This window comes from Brachyistius frenatus, unplaced genomic scaffold, assembly GCF_029030835.1.
Source record: "Brachyistius frenatus isolate BFR_SWC_R1_liver_20210118 unplaced genomic scaffold, ASM2903083v1 Contig_10, whole genome shotgun sequence".
NCBI classification, from domain to species: Eukaryota; Metazoa; Chordata; class Actinopteri; family Embiotocidae; genus Brachyistius; species Brachyistius frenatus.
Window position 1 is genome coordinate 7,798,841 of NW_027210609.1, and position 18,364 is coordinate 7,817,204.

Consider the following 18,364-nt stretch of genomic DNA (forward strand, 5'->3'; position numbering starts at 1 on the left):
GTCGGTGGACATAGAAAATGGTGTTGGTAACAGGATAATATCCTTTAATCCCATGTTTGTTGTCAAAAATTGTTTTATTTAAATCATTTTTCAGTGTCACTTTTTCACTAAGTAGAGGCTGCTAAGTTATTTTTCTAATTATTGATCCCATACATAGATTTCCCTGTAAAACCCTTGACATTAATTTTGTATTTTTCATTTCTGCAATCAATTTTTAAAAGCCACGACCAATTAAAGAGACCTTTCTTGTGTTGGGTTAGTCAGACACCGACGCCACAGTGTCCTCCAGTGGAGAAATATGAAATAAGAGTAAAAGCCAGAGGACATTTCCACTCAGTCTGCATGACAGATCACCCACATTTTCCATTTGTAGAGTATGACATAGCATCCAATTTATGATTGTGTAATTCATCCACAGCAATAAAGGTTCTAAAAATGGAATTAGACCTAAACTGTGGGCATGTTGTAAAGACAAATCACTGAGTAGGTAACATGATTTAACTGCAACATGGGAATTGGTAATGAATATTAAGACAATATCTCATGAGAATATGATGACACATGTCCTCTATTGAAATTAAAAGAGACTGCTGTCATGTTATTACAATGTGGCCATTAATGAAATTGGTCACATTTGTAATAACCTCATCTGAACACCATGTAAGCAGAATGTAGATAGTGATATTGGTTTACTTATTGTTTATTCAGCACTTTTAAATTTTAACTTTAAATCAAGCTTTTCTTTTTCAGTGAACTACTTTTTGTCTTTGAAAGAAAATTTGTCTTGCAGCCAGGTGACACAGAGGACACGCAGACCTGGAGGTACAAAAACACATTAGAATAAAATCAAACTTTATATATGAAGACATATCTTTTTGTTTTCATTTTAGTTTAGTTTCGTTCATTTTATTGTGGTCTCGGCTGCTTGATGTCTCCTCTGAAGCACTTTTTCTGGTCCAAGTGCACTTTCTTTTTTATCTGCTGTTGTCATTATCTTTCACTGTGTTGTAGTTTCATCATTATTATCCAGGCATCTGAATACATGACATCTGGTGCAGAGGAGGGATCACTGTGCCACTATTCTGGAGTTTTCTTCAATTTTCAAGGGTCCTCAGACAGACAGTGTAGTACAGATTGTAAAGATTGATGTTTGGCTACTTGACTTGTCTCGACTGTATGAATTGATCCCATTTTATTGAAAGAAGAAGAAAAAGAAAACCACTCAAAGAACAAAAGAGACAGAAACATAAATTGATGAAAAGTCTCTGTGGACCGGCTGTGAAGGCAAAGCAATGAAAAAATATTTTAAAGCTCAGTTTGTGCTTTTGACAGAGCGTTACTCACATATCTATTGTTTTGTGTGTATGTTTGAATGAATAAGTTGTCTCAGAGTGAATAAGACAAAAGTCAATCTAAAGTCATGGGAGGCCATTTGTCCCCTCACCTTCAATGCAAATAAAGTCATCAGACGTTGCTAAGGTAAAAGCTCCTTAAACTACATTTTTGCTGTGGGACAGATTAACTGGCATAGTAGGGGGGGGGGGGGGTTGCAGTGAAGATTCCCGACCCATCAACACTGCTGCTGCCATCAACAAGCATACTTAAAGGAGAAAAAGGTTAAACAGTGACATTTCTATGAGCTGATGAGTGCATTTCTGTTCACTAAGGTAGTCACTATGGAACAGGGTTGTTTTCATTTGTCAAGTTTTTAAACAGTGATATGAACCGGCTATAGTGCACGAAGTCATATACCTGCAAAATTATTAGTTATTATTACTTGAAGGCATGAAGACAACCCTTAATCAGAAATGCAATATGACATGTCACTTATATTTTGGTAAGCACAGAAAACAATAGTGGATTCAAAGACTGTCTATAGTTTTAGTGAAAACCTGTAAACATGTACTTAATCTCAAAGGATATTATTGCAACAGAATTAGTCGGTTTAAAATTTCAATTGAATTAGTCCCATGAAGAAAAACAATCTAGATCAGCCACAAACAAAGAGAAATCAAATCCCATGTCACCAGGACAAAAAAAGTTTTTTTTTTTAACTCGAAGCAAACTGTGCATGTTGCGATCCCCTGAGAAGGACGTGCTTGTACTTGCCATTTTAATTAGCTCTCTGAACATGTAAACATGTTAAAAACACACAGGGAAATAACATATCGTATGGTGATTTATTCCAAGGTTCTCTCCCAAGAGAAAACAAGTCTCTCACAGAACAATGTTTCAGCACACAATCTGAATTTTGCAGTTCAGTAAACCAGAACTGAGCAGAAGGTTAGACTTTTATTTTCTTGACACATTTGCCATTTGGAGTTGCTAATTCTAGAAAGCCGGGGCACATATTGCAAACTCCCGCTGTCAGTGCAGAGAGTTACAATATAAATAAATAACAACTGGTTGTCCCTGTGCCCCCAATTAGTACAGACATGCATTGTAATATGGCTAATTGTCTTGCTCCTCTGTGTCTTTTAACATGCTCCCAGGACATGGAGCAGGAAGGGAGTCCGCGCTGAAGCACCTGCTATGCATGTAAAAGCCTCTTGATGGCTCATTTAAAGCATCATCAGGTTTTGCTTTTGCATCAACAATACCACATACTGTTGTCTCCACAGGGTTTCTTTAATTCTGTTTTTTTTTTGTTTTGTTTTTTTTACTCCGTTGGGAAATAGCACTGTAATATTTCAAAGGACTGACACTCAGTCTCTCTGTCAATAGAAACTGAGAAGTGACATCTTGAATATAAGACCAGAAAATACGACTAAACTTACATACAAAGTCACATGTTATTTATATCATGTAAAGCGACTCCGGTACTTTTTATGATGAGAAAAAACACTAAACCCTTGAACTAATCTCTTGAGCTGGGCTTCACTGAGGCTTTCCCTTGTTTTTGTCTTTGTGAAAAGTAAAAATTTTAAGAAACACACTTCCAGATGTACACTTAAACAGATTTTGCGTGTTGTAATTTGTCCTCCTGTTTATCTGGCCATCAGAAGATCTCTTTGGTAACTGCTTCCAATGTAAATGATGGATGACATAGACCACACTCATGGTTTTATGCAAAAATAACATTCATCCGTAGCTAACATAATGGCATATCTGAGGGAGTTAGACAAATCAGGATGGATATTTTCAAAGCAAAAGTCTCTCTGGTGTAAAATCCTCTCTGAGTGACTGCCCCTAGCAGTAAACACTGACTGGGAAAATATTAAGAGGAAGATAATTGTCTTGATTAACTCAAACTCATGTTAATTTTAAATGAACATAGGAATTATTTTTGGTACAGAATAAGGACACTGGATTTTGTTCCCCATCCCATTTGTTGGAAGCATGTTAATTGTGTAACTTGTAACGTATGAACAGGAGGAATTATAAAGAAACACAAAAACAAAAGGTGCCCATATGGATGGGCACCTTTTGTTTTCTCTTTTGTTTATCTTATTATTTTAAGATAGAGGTGCTGCTTTCCTTTGCTGTGGTCGTCCTCTGAGACTGTCTGAGTCGTATTTGATTTGTTGCATTAATTTGCCAAACGGTGGGCTGAACAGTGCAATGTTGGCCAATGGTCTTGAGGGGCATTGAGGATTATAAATTGTAATTACACAGACTGTCCAACAGTTAATTCACGATAACGTTTTGTCTGCAACTTCAGGTGAGCATGACAGAACACATAGATGACACAATTACAGTCATGTTTTCTGGTGTTTTTGCAACTTGACGTTATCATCTTGGAAACATTTTATTTGACATGCAACAGATTTGATTCTCTGTCTGTTTTGTAAATCTTGACCAGTGCAGGACTTGGTGTCATGGATCTGTGTGTGACCATCAAGGGAGTCTCCTTCCTCTTGCAAACAGGTCTGGGCATCTTGGGGAACGCCGTGGTGCTGCTGGCGTACGCCCACATCATTTACACCGATCCCAAGCTTCTTCCCGTGGACATGATCCTGTGCCACGTGGCCTTCGCCAACCTGATGCTGCTTCTGACCCGCTGCGTCCCCCAGACCATGACTGTGTTTGGCCTGAAGGACCTGCTGAATGATCCCGGCTGTAAGGTGGTGATCTACGCCTACCGCATCGGCCGGGCTTTGTCGGTCTGCATCACCTGCATGCTCAGTGTGTTTCAGGCAGTGACCATCGCCCCGGCTGGGCCCCGTTTGTCCAGGTTGAAACATGCTCTTCCCTCCCTTGTCCTGCCCACCTTTGCAGGGCTGTGGTTCCTCAATATGGCCGTATGCATCGCAGCCCCTTTCTTCTCCATGGCTCCACGTAACGGCACAGTCCCTGCATTTACCCTCAACCTGGGCTTCTGTCATGTGGACTTCAGAGGCAGCCTGTCCTATGTGATTAACGGGGTGGCTGTCTCTGTGAGGGATTTTGCATTTGTTGCCGTGATGCTGGGCTCCAGCGGCTACATCTTGCTGCTCCTCCACCGCCACAGCCGCCAGGTGAGAGGGATCCGTCGCTCTCAGGGCAGCGGGCCAGAGACCAGGGCTGCCAAAACAGTGGTGACCCTGGTGGTTCTCTACGTGGTCTTCTTCGGGATTGATAACGTTATCTGGATCTACATGCTGACGGTGGCAAAGGTGTCACCGGTGGTGGCTGATATGAGGGTGTTCTTCTCGTCCTGCTACGCCTCTCTCAGCCCCTACTTTATCATTTCCTCCAACAAGAAGGTCAAGGCGAAAATCGTGTGCGCAGCTGAGCAAGACCAACTGTCAGCGGACACCCAGGAGTCGAGTGACAAATGACTCTGTCTCTTCCTTGACAGCCTGCCAACACCACTACAAGACAACACAGTTGTTCTCTCAGACCTTATCATTTTAAGCATTTGTGCACGGATGACTGTTATTTAGCTAAACAATAGACCCTTTAATAGAAGATAGCGGTAGAGAATACTGACTTGCAGTGGTGTTACAGGGCTTTTTCTTGTACACAGTATGCATTGTGTATATTTCATTAAAAATATAATCAAACTAAAATTGAATACTTCGGTGTGTGGACCTGCAACGTGATTTGTGTCAACAAGTCAATCATAACCTTGTCATAGTCAAGTAATAGTTTAATGTGGCCTTGAACTCATGATCTTTGGGTTTTGGTTTGTTGGTCATACACAGGCAACTTAAACAAGGTTGTGGGCGCCGTTAAATACAACAATGTCCCCAGTCAGTATTGTTTCAGGAAATTAATATTGTACAATTTTACATTAATTTCATCTGGTAGTTTTTTTGTTTTTTTTTTCTTTAAATCTGGCTCAGTGTTTGAGCCAAGTCAAAATCCTGAAACTGTTCTGTAATTTGGCCAGACAAATTAATTAGAATAATGGCATTTGGAATTGATTCACCAGAATTATATTATTGGCCTTGAATAGCTCTTAAATTGCTTTTTTAGAAGTAAAATAATTATTTAAAAATGTGGGAAGATGTGGGAAGAACAATTTAATGGTCCAGAGGATTCTTCAGTAAAAGTAATTGCCGAGGTTAATCAATACTTAAAATAATCGTACCTTGCATTCCTAACCATTATCTTCATGATTAATGTAGGCGACTTGCCTAGGCGCTCTCTTTTTGCTGCACTCTGATTGGCGGAAATATTAGGATCACAAGCGTAATTATTTTCCCTCGGTCATGTCTGTCAGGCAACATTTCCATTCTGCCGGTGTGCAAGTTTCATCATTTCAGGCCTTACAGTACTATGTAAAAGACAAATTGTTTATTCAGAATACGCGATGATGCCAGCAGAAAATTGTCTGGACAATTACACGTCTGTAAAAGGATTTTGAACGCAGCCTGAAAGACCGCAGATTGCTCCTGAGAGACAAAACTCGGGAAACATTTAGCTCGTATACCAACACAACAAATCCCGGAAAAGGGAAGCGGAAGAATGAGCTAAAAAAAAAAAAAAAAAAAGTGCAGAACAGCTGGAATAAACGTATCGACTATGAAGCTGTACGCGTATGAGGGAAACAGTTGTTAAAATGTCCTATTTTCTGCGTCGAAACCTGGCAGAGGAGGTGAAGCGAGCAGCATGAGGAGCTTAATGGTCGGCTGGATTTGACAACGACACGCTGCGACGCCCCTGAACAATGATGACAAGAAAGTGTTGACCGATCGGTTTGTGATGAGCACTGAAGGTTTCTTCCGGTTCGTGCACCGTTTCACGTCAGGTGAGACGCTTTACCTAACGGTTACCTAACGTGCAGCTGCTCCGGTGGGTTTCACGTTAACAGGTGCTTTCGGTTCATATTCATAACTGAACCACACGCTGCTTGGGGCGATTTTTTTTAAATTATTTATATATATATATGTATATATAGCTTTATAACGTGTATGTCTGGTTTTTCCTTCGTCGACCACTCCTTTTTAGTTCTGCTTTTGCTTTCATCAGCCTCAGCGTGTTCCTCTTTGTTTAGGGAACAAATCTGGATTTCTGCCCAGTCCTCCTCCTCCTCCACCTCCACCTCCTCTTCCTCCTCTTCCTCTCGCTCCTGTGAAATGACCTGATCCGAGTTCACTGGCTCCAGTTTCTAGTGACAATGGCCAGAATAGCCTGGTATCAAGAGAAGGTAAGACCGACCTTTAGTCAGCAATACACGTGAAGAAGTAACGAAGTACTCAAGTACTGTACTTAAGTAAAATGTTAAAGTACTGGTACTTAACTTGAGTATTTATTTGTACATGCTTATCTATGCTTCTACTTCACGACATTTATTGAGCCTTGCTTTTTAGATCCAGATTTGACACAACAAAACACAACACATCGTTGAAGATTAAACGAGTTTATTCCAACCTTTTTTTTTTTTTTTTAATGTCTTACAGAAAGCAGCGTGTACTCAGTTGTCAACAGTTTCACCCAAACAGTGAATTTTCCTCCTAAATGTCTCTCAATCTTACGTTTCAATAAATGCTCAAATGATCAAGTGTCTCACCAAAAATTAAAGACGAGAGAAAGAAAAAAAAAAGTCCCAAAACCAAATAAAAAACCCGGATTTTTGTTTCAGAACTTAGTTTTTTCTTCTTCCCTCTGCCAGTAATCATCTGATGACCCTTCAGATTTGCCTGCTGTCCCTGTGTATAAAACACGATGCAAAGTAGTTCAAACTAGCTCCACCTGCAACAGCAGTAACATGCTGCAAACACACTGAAGCTTCAGTATTGATCATTTATGATGTCATGTATAATAATAATAATAATAATAATAAATCAATCAGAGGGACAAACCATTACTTTTACTTTAGTACTTTAGCTCCACTTTGCTGCCAATACTAATGCACTTTTGCTGAAGTAGGGTTTTTCATGCAGGACTTTTACTTGTAATGGAGTATTTTTCCTTTGCTGTATTCATACTTTTACTTAATCAAAGGATCTGAATAGTTCTTCCACCACTGATATTATTTATGAACTTTTTGAGAGTTTCAAGTGAAACATGTACTGTATTTTAACGGATGCATAAGTCAGAAGAAAATGGACAAGGGTCATAATTTTATTTTAAATCTTAAGTTTTATATCCATGTACCAATTAGTACGACGGTTATTCACAACAACAAAATATTTTTATATAACATATGCAACATTTTGTTGTAGTTGTTTCTTGCTTACCTTTTTCTAATATTGTTGAAGTCTGTACATCTCAAGTTGGAAAATATAATTCATGTCTGTAGGAACGTTGGGGGATATTTTACTGAGCTTGATGTAAATTACTGTCGGGAGCATTACTGTAATTTTGCATTTGGTTGTCTGAGCCCAGGCGCCCAGATAATCTGATTTGCATCAAGTAACAATGAGATTTGATGTGTTGACATGTGTGAAAAACAATGGAGCTCAAAAGAAAAGTGTTTTCTACTGCTGATTGCAGAATATTAAACTGACAAGTCTAAACTTCACCTTCAATACTTTTATGTATGTTTATTTTTTAAATGAAATGCCTGACTAATACATACGACGCTCTCAATTTACAGTCTTTAAATGGCAGATTCAAATTTCACTGGTTCACATACATTTTTATTAATGCATTTAATTACCCAGTTTTACATCTGAGATGTCATCTGTGCCCGTGTTCCTTCAGTTAGTTCAGAAATGGGTTAAAAAAAAAATCACTCTGTTTGAAGGCGAGCTTTGATTGGAATAATTTACCGTAAACATGCGCTCAAACATGCGTAACCTTCACCAGCATTTCTTCCATTTATCCGGGCAAATAGTTGGTCGATCTTTTTGTAAATGTCCGTGTTCTCAGAGCGTTTGCTTTTGAAGGAAAAGGATATTTTTTTTGTTTAAGTTTCACTTTCGTCACAGATCGGGGCCTACGATCAACAAGTCTGGGAGAAATCTCTGGAGAAGGCAGATCTAAACGTAAGTCGCATAGATTTCTTTGGGAAGGAATAAATGTGTGTGTGTGTTTATTTTGCCTTCTAAATTAAAGTACCCCTTTTCCATTTGATCACGCAGGGTTTGGACAGCAAACCAAAGAGGACGGGTCACATTAAGTCAGACCTCATCGATGTTGACTTAGTAAGAGGTGAGTCGGAATTAGAGTCAAGACACGTTTGCATGTAAATTCATACAAAACCAAATGAGCCCTATTCTCTATACATACATGTTACCTGTGATGCTCTACATGTCTCACAAAATGTATGCTGTCTTGTGTTTATCTCTACTAAAAACCCATGAGAGTTTTGTCTTGCTTCATCATTTAAAGTAAATGTAGTTTGTTTGACTACTGGTGTCAGACTTTATACATATTTTTAGTATTCAGTGAAGCAGAGGAACGGGCCGTCTCTTTTGTCCTCTCAGGATCAACGTTCAGCAAAACCAAACCAGAGAGTCCGTGGGCAGCTCTGACTCGAAAGGGTCTGGTCCGAGTGCTGCTGTTCCCGTTCTTCTTCCAGTGGTGGATCCAGGTGACCTCCAAGGCCATCTCCTCGTGCATCCTCATGCTCTACTTCATGCAAGGTTAGCTCGCCGCTTTCAATTTGAGTGACAATCACACAGGCGCTGCGGGTTTTATTATGAGACATGAAAGTCCTGTAACCGTTTCGATAGATAAAGCACGTTTTGCCTGTTATTTTCAGTGGGAAAGATGCTTTTTTTTTTCTTCTTTTTTTATTCATATTGATTTTTTTTTTTTTTGCAATTAGATTTAAATTAGAATCCATTCCGACAGCCGTGATCCATTGATTTAATCCATTGAATTGATGTTTGCATTTCTTTGATATGGAACGATAAACTTGTTACCCGTCACACCGGAGCAACACAGCAGAGAGCTCATTATTAATCATACATTCTGTTTTAATGTCTCCCCGGAGAGACCATTTTGTTTGCTGTTGCCAAATGTTTTGCTCCCCTCAGTGGCAGCAGTGGTGCTGTATTTGGAGGTCCCCGGGGCGAATGCCAGCGAGGTGTTTGGGCCCATGTGTCTGATGCTGCTGCTGGGTACCGTGCACTGCCAGATTGTGTCCACCGAGTGCAGCCGCTGGCCCTCCGGCAGTCCAGCTGCCAGCAGCTCCACCAGCCCTGCGCGCAGAAGGAGGTGCTTTTCTCATTGTTAGGCGCTGCACACTCATTTGCTTCTGCTGACACACTCTCTCCTCTAGGCTCATGCATCAACTTCCACATTAAACATGCAGAAAAGATCCAAAGACCTCTCATGAACTCGTGCCTGCGCCGTGCAGTTAAACCCGTCAGACGCTGTCGCTACTTTGACTTTTGGTTCTCGTATCCCTGGTTGTACTGTACATGAAAACAAATCCCTGTTTTTTACACACCACGTATGAACTCGTTTTAATTTGGAAGACAATTAAATAAACCAAAAAGCATTTTAGTTTATTCAGAGAATTGGGCTTTTTTTTCCTCGTCAAAATATATTATGATATAATATATATATATATATAATATAATATCGGGGTGGCACGGTGGTGCAGTGGTTAGCATTGTCACCTCACAGCAAAAAGGTTCCGGGTTCGAATCCGGTCCTGGGCCTTTCTGTGCGGAGTTTGCATGTTCTCCCTGTGCTTGCGTGGGTTCTCTCCGGGTTCTCCGGCTTCCTCCCATCATCCAAAAGAACATGCACGTCAGGTTACCTGGCGCCGCGCTAGTGGCAGCCTGCTGCAGCAGCTCCCCCCCGAGAGCCCCCCTGCTGTAGCGAAGAAATTTCCCCTCGGGGATTAATAAAGTGAAATAATAAAAAAAATTAATAATGGGGGTGAGGACACTGTGTTTTAGGCAGCATCTAGCACCTTTTTGTTTTGACTCTTTTATTTTGTCTCCTTCAGGCCGAGGAAGGGCAGAGGGTTGAAAAAATGTGAAGAGAAGAATGACAGCGGGGACACGGAGATGCAAGGGCCGTGGCAGCTCGAAGAAAGCCAGCGGTTGTACAGAAAGGAGGAGAGGAGGGTACAGTCACTCATCGATCTTGTCAGTGTTTGGAGTCGACAGACGTGTGTCAGCGAGCTGTGACGGATAGAGAAGTCAAAATGTCATTCTCAGCAGCAGGAGCGATTTTCTAAATTTAACACAATAAAAATTTGCTTGTCTTGGTGTGCAGGTGCCAAACGGATCACTTCTTGTTTCCTCATATATTTTTATTTGCTGCGTTTATAGACAGGCACCTGAATTTGTGTTAATGTTGGCAGATAAATTAAACACAGTCTAGTAAAGATACAAATGAACAGGACAGAGCACAGTAAACCTCCATGACCATAACTAACCCTTATGATAAACATTAGACTCTTTGTTATCTAGTATTTACTCCAGGGCTGTTGTGTTTGATTCTATAAGACTGTCTGGGTTTTTTTTCTGTATAACTGTAAATATGGCCACTATTTGATGTATCTACTGATATGTTCAGGGGTAACTAGGTTTAGGTCCTCTGGCCTAGTTTACTTTTATAAATTTCATTTAATTTGTTTGCATTACTGGAAAACATCAAATGTGTCTCACCTTTTTAGAAAACGCTTCATAAACTGCTATTAGACATTTTTTAGCAATTTGAAAAATACGTCAAACGTGAGTTGGATCAAATGCACTTTGTGGAAGTTTCTTCATATTACACCAAAGTAGTTTGTGTAACTCGCGCATGTTTCGGAACATGACTATTACTATGTGTCTCACAGAACAAAAGGAAGTCAGGGTTTGGGGCGTCTGACGAGCTCTCCAGTGAGGAAGAGGAAGGCGTAAAACCAGTGGAAGTAATTCGACCACCATCTCGTGACGAGAGACACCCTGCTTCTGTTGGGCCGACAACTGCGCCAGCGCCTACTGTCAGGAAGAGAACCCTGAAGTCGAACCCCAAACCCACGCCAAGACCTCAGGTAAACTTTCTTGTTTCACTCTTATGTTATTGAAACTCGACCTGAAAGATGCGAGAGATGTATTTTTATATACAACAGGCTTTTTTTTTGAGAAATGAGAGAGTAAGTACAGACCGTATTAAAGTTAAAGGTGCAAGATGCATTTCAAAGCTCTTTGTTTTGACAAACAAGTTTTCACTTGTTCCAAAGAAGCAGAGTAATAAAACTGGAGTGCGATATGTCATTTTTATGTGGAACAAAATTACAGCTGGTGTTATGTTACTTCAGTGTGTTATAAACACTATTTACTGTTTGATTTGAGGGCAGGAAGGAAGTGGAGCTTCCGTCAAGGTGAAGCCTCGTGAGGTGGATCGCCTCAGGCTGAACGTGGACCCCCGTCCCGCCTCCCGTCCCGCCTCCGACACCGACGACACGATGTGGGAGGAGCTTCTCCAAGGCCCTGACTCCGCCTCCACAGGGAGCAGTGACAGCGAGGGGAACGGGAGGTACAACGGTGGGGTGACCCTCCCACAAACCATCACTCTGAGCAGTGATGATGAAAGCCTACAACAAGGAATCACCGTGGTAAGATTCTTCTTTGACTGGTTTTATTAACAAGGTGTTCACAGACAAATTATTAAGCAGTCCCAATAAGTGGAAAAAAAAAAAGAAAAAAAACCGTTCCTGGATTTAATGTCAACATGTCCATAACCTTCTTCTATTAAAGCCTATTGCAGAATTACACACTACATTTACACGCACTGTGAGCAGGATGTAATCTGTTGTGTTTAATCTCAGACCCAGCTGTCATGGCTGCAGGCTTGTCACCCGTCCAAGGACCGTGTCAGTGCCATAATATGGGAGCAGGGCGAGTGTAAGAAAGCAGATATGTCAGTATTGGAAATCAGCGGGATCATCCTCACACAGGTACGCAACTTCTTCTTTTTTTTAATATTGGTCTAAAAACTGAATGGAGTTACAACTCCTTAAGAGTTTGTCTGGCATAATACACATTTAAAACCAAAACAATGTGTGTGTGATATTTACAGATACACACAGTCACATCTGTAGCAGCGGCTTTAAATGCTGTGGCAAATATTGTAGGTAGAGCAAGAAATAAAGTGGCGGACAAACATTACAAGTCAAATTTTACAGGATTATAATAGCAGAATGTGTTATTCTGACACCGTTTAACATACATAAAGTGAAAGTGGCTGTCAACGAAAGATAATGTGACCCACTTACCTTCTCTCATACCAGCTGCATGCAGGTGAACAGGTGTGTATCAGCCATGAATATCATTGTAAATTTCTGTGACCAAACTCTTAATGAGCTCTCTAACGGCACAATAATAAATAACAATATCACAAAACAGCAATACCCCAAACGTAATATCATTATGAAATTTACTCAATTAATTATAGCTCCTGCAGCGTGTTAATTTCTTACAAAGATGTTCTGAAGACTTTCATGAGTATAGAAATGTGTCAGTGTAACTACTGTAGATGTCCCCTTGTCTGAGATGCCTCATTCTTGTGTTTCTTGTGACCAGGTGAAGTTGGTGGAGCAGGGCATGGGTTACCTGGTGCTCGGTGGGCTCATGACGGCCACCCTGGCGCTGCTTCCCTTCGTCTTCCGCTTGGCCCGGCGGCTGGACATGTCGAGCATCGGCCTCCAGTCGCTGACGCAGATGGTGGAAATGGCGGTGGAGCCACGCGACGCCCAGGCCTACGCCTTTTTCCTCATCACGACGGTGCAAAGAGTCTGCCTCACTGGGCTCTTCTTCTTCATGATGTGCGTGGCCGAGAGAACATACAAACAGGTGAGTGGTAACTTCGTACTGCGGGCCGAGCTGGAGCCGTGAGTCCATTATTCGATCCGCAACAATTTCTATAAACTGGTTCCAGTTTCTTAAATGTAATGTGATGATTTTCACTGTTTTACATTGATTGTAGGCAAAATGATCGAGTCTTAGACTATTGGACCAACATTAGAGGCAATTTTATAGAATAAATAATGAAATAATTCCTTTCCTCTCAGCTACCTTTAATCATTTATGTCCTCTGTGGTCAAGCAGTAGTTACAAAAATCATATATCTTACAAATGTTATAGTACCAGATTATCCAAACAGAACACTTTACTCTCAGAGTGCAGCTCTACTTGTGGTTCCTAGAGTTTCAAAATGTAAAATAGGAGACGTAGCTTTTAGCTTTCAGGCCCCTCTTTTGTGGAATCAGCTCCCAGTTTGGGTTTAAGAAGCAGAACCTCTCTACTTTTAAGCCTAGGCTAAAAACTATTGGTAAATCTATTAGTTACAGCTAGAGACCTACAGTAATGTTGCTGGGTTGTTACTTTTTTAACATTGAGATGTTATTTTTTTGTTTTTGTTTCCTTGCTCTATGTTGTTTTGTGAATGTACAGTGTTTTCATGTTGCATGATGCATGATTTTACACGTAAAATCAAATGTTATTTAACTGAATAACAATTAGATACCTAAATGGAATTCATACAATGAAGTTAAAAGCATTTTTCTGTTCATATCTGTGTATCAAAACAACTTCCAATAATGTATTGATTGTTTATTTATAGTAGATTGTAGGCTTTAAATAAATAAATTCGACTAGTCTGCAACTCTCTGACACTAATCCATCCATCCATCCTTTCATTCACTCACGGCTTCACGTTTGTACTGGTGTTTTTTACATACTCAGAGAGGACTGCTTACTTGCTCACTTTCCGTACTGCTGAAGTACTTGTCATCTCTGACAGTGTGCGTTCATGTTTCCCCAACAGAGACTCTTATTTGCGAAGTTCTTCAGTCACCTCACTTCAGCTCGTAAGGCCAAGAAGTCTGAGATCCCTCATTTCAGGCTGAAGAAAGTGCAAAACATAAAGATGTGGCTGTCGCTACGCTCTTTTCTCCGGGTTTGTATTCTTTCTTCTTTTTCTTTTTTTTTTTTTAACTCTCCCCTGTTCTCTTATTACTGAGCACAGCTTCACCACTAGAGGGTTGTCATCAACTGGTATTTGTCTGTAACAGAGTGTCTTTGACTTGTTCCTTGCAGAGACGAGGGCCGCAGCGCTCCGTTGATGTCATCGTCTCCACTATCTTCCTCTTAGCGCTTTCCATTTCCTTCATCATCTGCGCTCAGGTCAGTCATACGTGCAGGAACAGAGCTGCTTTGTTTAGAGAACTTTTGGCACGGAGGGTTGTTAGTTGCTAAGAAAACCTCATTTTCACAAAGATAAACACTTGCTTCTGCAGCTTCTGCACAGCCACGAGACATTCCTGGAGTCTCTGACTAACTGGGAGCTCATGGTGTGGAGCTCCTCCCTCATCCTCTTTCTGTTACGACTGGCCACGCTGGGCTCGGAGACCAACTGCAAATACAGCAACTCGTCAGTGCTGCTCACTGAGCAGGTGAGCTCTTCCCCCCCCCCGGTCTGCTCAACACAGGGCCTTTCAGGTTATTTCTCAGTGTGTGCAGCCCTGTGAGCAACATGTTCAGCTAATGCATTGTAAATGCAGGTTTAAATACATCAATAGGCCGTCACTTCACTGTTAACGGTGTGTAAAACTGCTCTCGGTTTGCAGATCAATTTGTATCTCAAGATGGAGAAAAAGCCCAATAAGAAAGAAGAACTCAATATAGTGAACAACGTTTTGAAACTAGCTACAAAACTGATGAAGGTAAGCCTGAATTTTGACTGGTATGTTTTACAGCCTGGATTTCCAGTGTGTATTTGTTCATAGAGTTGTGTTCCCAATCTTATAATCTTGTTTGTAAGTCACATTTGTTAAATTTTAATTCATTATCGGCAAATACTTAAAGGCTTCTGCTTTGAGGTTAAGTGAAGTAATTTCATAGTCAATATCGGCTGAGACGGAATCTATTTATACTAACAAACACAATTAACAAAACTCTCTGACTTGACAGAGGGATAGTTCAGCCCTTTTCTTAAATGCATTTCATTTCATTTTAAGAAAATAAAAACAAAACTACGAACATACAGCTCCTACAAATGCTGCCCAAAAGTGAGAGCCTCATTCTAGTTGTGTCCTAAATAGCCATGATTAATTGTTCAACAATGGGCACTTCCAGGGCTCAGGAGTTAAGAAGCCCAACATGAACAATAAAGTTCCCAGTTTGAGTTTGACTGAGGGACCTTTGTTCCCTCATTTCCTGTCATCTCTCTACAGGCACTTTCTAAATTGAATCCCCTTCTATATCTCACTTCTAGGGCAGCATTTGTAACGCTTCCTGCTTCAAAGAGATGCTACTGTTAACGAAAATTTAAGAAGATTCTCACAATTATGATGTTTTCAAAGAAAATCCCCTTAAGGTTAAGACTAGATCCTGGTAAAGATGAACATTTTTCATAAAACATCTTAGCCCTAAAGAGAGCCCCGAAGGTGAAAAACTGTTCGGAGCAGGGAGTTTCAAGAGGTTTAACAATTATTTAAGGAGAGGAGGAACTGGCGGAAAGACAAAGACGTAGGAAGAATATTCTTCATTGAGCCTAATCAAAAAAAAAATCTTGTTAAATTTCTCACGACTGCCCGATAGAGCTGTTTTGTCACAGGTCTTTCATCACAATCAATTCTGCCTCTGAGCCTTTTTTTTTTTGCCTGATGGTATGGACACGTTGTAAATGTTGTAAATGTTGTAAATGTTGTTAATGTCAACACCATTTACTTCCCTCTTAACTCCTCCAGGAGCTGGATACTCCGTTCAGACTGCTGGGTCTGACTGTGAACCCTCTCATCTACAACATCACCAGAGTCGTCATCCTGTCCGCCGTGTCGGCTGTGGTCAGCGACCTGTTCGGCTTCAACATCAGAGTGAGTCCAGTCAAAATGAAAAATGTTCAGGTTGCAGCTCCTCGGTTTCTGGGATGATTCTGCAAAAAAGGCAGAACAAAGTGGAACAGAGGGGGAACTTCACAGATTTGTTTTGGCTTGAACACTAGAAACATGGATATTTATCTCTTCATATTAAGTTGCATCATTAGTACTTGATGTTTTTGTTTCTCTGATTTTCAGTTCTTTACAAAGGATAGAAAGTCACGTTGACCTCGGCTACTCAAATATGGACAACTTTATCAAATCTGTCTGTCCTAAATGTATAGAATTCCTATAATAAATCAACAGGGTGGCCAATAAATGTTAATTGTCGCAGGGTGTTGGGGTTGTTAGCCGCCCACATGGATGCCATAATCTTGCATTGGTTGAGGTTGGTAGACAAGATGAGAAAATTATTTCATAAGTGCTGTACTTAAGAGTGAACTTGAGTTCATTTTCTCATATTGTTATTGTATTGTATTGTAATTACAATTACAAACCCTTAATAAAGGCAGGAAATATGAAAGTAAATTGATTTTATAAACCTCCCTCGTCTGTGTAATATAGTTGGTGTCATAGCTATTTATTAGTTTGTTTGTCAGAGAAAATATATTTTAGAAAAACGGAGTTTAGATTACTTTTGCTATTTTCTTCACTTCGGCTGGATTTTGATAATATTTTCTTTTGCTAGTTATTTGTTAAGCTTATTTGCTTTTTTTTTTAGTTTTGTTTAAGTGCTATTATATTTATTGTGGAGGTTCTTTTTTGTGAATTTGGTAACACTATGGGCACCTGAGGTTATTTAAGTAGGGAGGAAGGTAAAGGACCAGCATGGTTATAGCAGGTGGGACTAGGTTTGTTTCTTTGTTTTTTGCCAGAGCAAGTGAGGCAGCAGGAAACATGATTTGTTCTTCTCGCCCTTTTGTTTTTATGTTTGATTTAAGTTTAATAAAAATGTTAACAAATAACCCCTAAAGCCCTCCTAACGCTCAATAATTAGGTACAACAAGGCAGTTTTTATATTTCTGTTCATGTCTGGATTAAACAACATGTTATAAATGATATTTGGAGCTGTGAGAGGTTGTCATTTCTAACTTTGGAAAGTCTCTATGCTAAGTCATACTTTGGAAAGTTGCTATACTATGCTAAGCTAAGCTAGTCTCATTGCGTCGTGGTCCTGGCTTCTTTCTTATTGCACAGACATGAGACTGGTGTTAATCAAAACTCTGCAAGCAAATAAGATTTGCATGTAAATAAGGGATGCACCCCTCTCTCACCTGTTGTTTTGTTCTGTAAAATGTCTTGAGAACTGACCGTCATCTTTTTTTATAATGAAAGTTTTGTCTTCTCTGCTTCATTTGCAGCTGTGGAAAATCAAGCCTTAATGTGAAAACCCACTAACAGTCGGGGACACTGGAGACCAGAAACTCTCTGTGTGCTGCAGACAGACTCATCTACCAAAAGTGTGCAAACCTACTGACTGTATATTACGTTGGCTGTGCCTTCCACTTTAAACTGAGTTCCATCAGTCATTCACAAGCCTGAGATGCTCCGACAATCGCTCACATACCGTCACCGGCTGCTCAGCTGATCTGGTATCACACAGTTTCCATCAGCCGCGCCACTAACTCAGCGCCTGACCTCTGAACCCTGAATATTCCTCTGGAAGTGGTTAAATATAGCAGCAAGTCAAGGTCTGAGATCTTTTCAGGCTTCTCTGTCCTCCAGATTTAAAAACGTGTCTTGTGCAGATGTAAATAATTCATATGCAGATATAGTTTGTTCAGTCTTATTCGCTGATGTTTCCTATTGGTATAATACAAAAAAAAGTATAAAAAAAAAAAAAAAAAGGCAGTGTGTTATCTTAAAGCCAGTCAATCAAAATGGGCAGCCGGGTGTATTAAATGACTTTTTTATAGGACTCAACTTTAATTTCAACCTTTTGTACTATTTAAGGAGGAACATTGTGATTGTGCTTTATTTATTTGGGGTTCTATTTTAGTGCTTGGGCTTGTTATGGTACCTATAAGTCATGGCTCTTTGACCACTATCTGCATTTTGTATTCATTGTTGAATGAAATAACTATGCAAAGAAGCTATAATTAAAGAAAATGTTTGATAGAGGTGAATGATCTGTTTTTCATCCACGGATGTTGGCATCAAGTTTGAAATGTCTTTGCTCCACCACTTTGTTCTCACTGCTGCAACTGATCCTCGACAGAGCCC

At 40.2% G+C, this 18,364-nt stretch overlaps 2 protein-coding genes across 2 annotated transcripts; both read left to right on the forward strand.

Annotated features, from left to right (window-relative positions):
* Positions 1-3,705: 3,705 nt before the first annotated feature.
* Positions 3,706-4,911, forward strand: LOC138616360 (olfactory receptor class A-like protein 1). Its single transcript, XM_069690604.1, has one exon. It carries the CDS (start codon positions 3,819-3,821, stop codon positions 4,758-4,760), a length of 942 nt encoding a protein of 313 aa, XP_069546705.1. The 5' UTR covers positions 3,706-3,818; the 3' UTR covers positions 4,761-4,911.
* A 965-nt stretch (positions 4,912-5,876) lies between these two features.
* phtf1 (putative homeodomain transcription factor 1) lies at positions 5,877-18,262 on the forward strand. Its single transcript, XM_069691204.1, has 17 exons — positions 5,877-6,175; positions 6,422-6,574; positions 8,301-8,357; positions 8,454-8,523; positions 8,799-8,957; positions 9,354-9,534; positions 10,277-10,397; positions 11,117-11,314; positions 11,621-11,878; positions 12,092-12,220; positions 12,846-13,115; positions 14,089-14,220; positions 14,361-14,447; positions 14,561-14,716; positions 14,891-14,986; positions 16,013-16,138; positions 17,503-18,262. The coding sequence occupies exons 2-17, from the start codon at positions 6,545-6,547 to the stop codon at positions 17,521-17,523; spliced, it is 2,091 nt and encodes a 696-aa protein (XP_069547305.1). The 5' UTR covers positions 5,877-6,175; positions 6,422-6,544; the 3' UTR covers positions 17,524-18,262.
* The last annotated feature ends 102 nt before the right edge of the window (positions 18,263-18,364 follow it).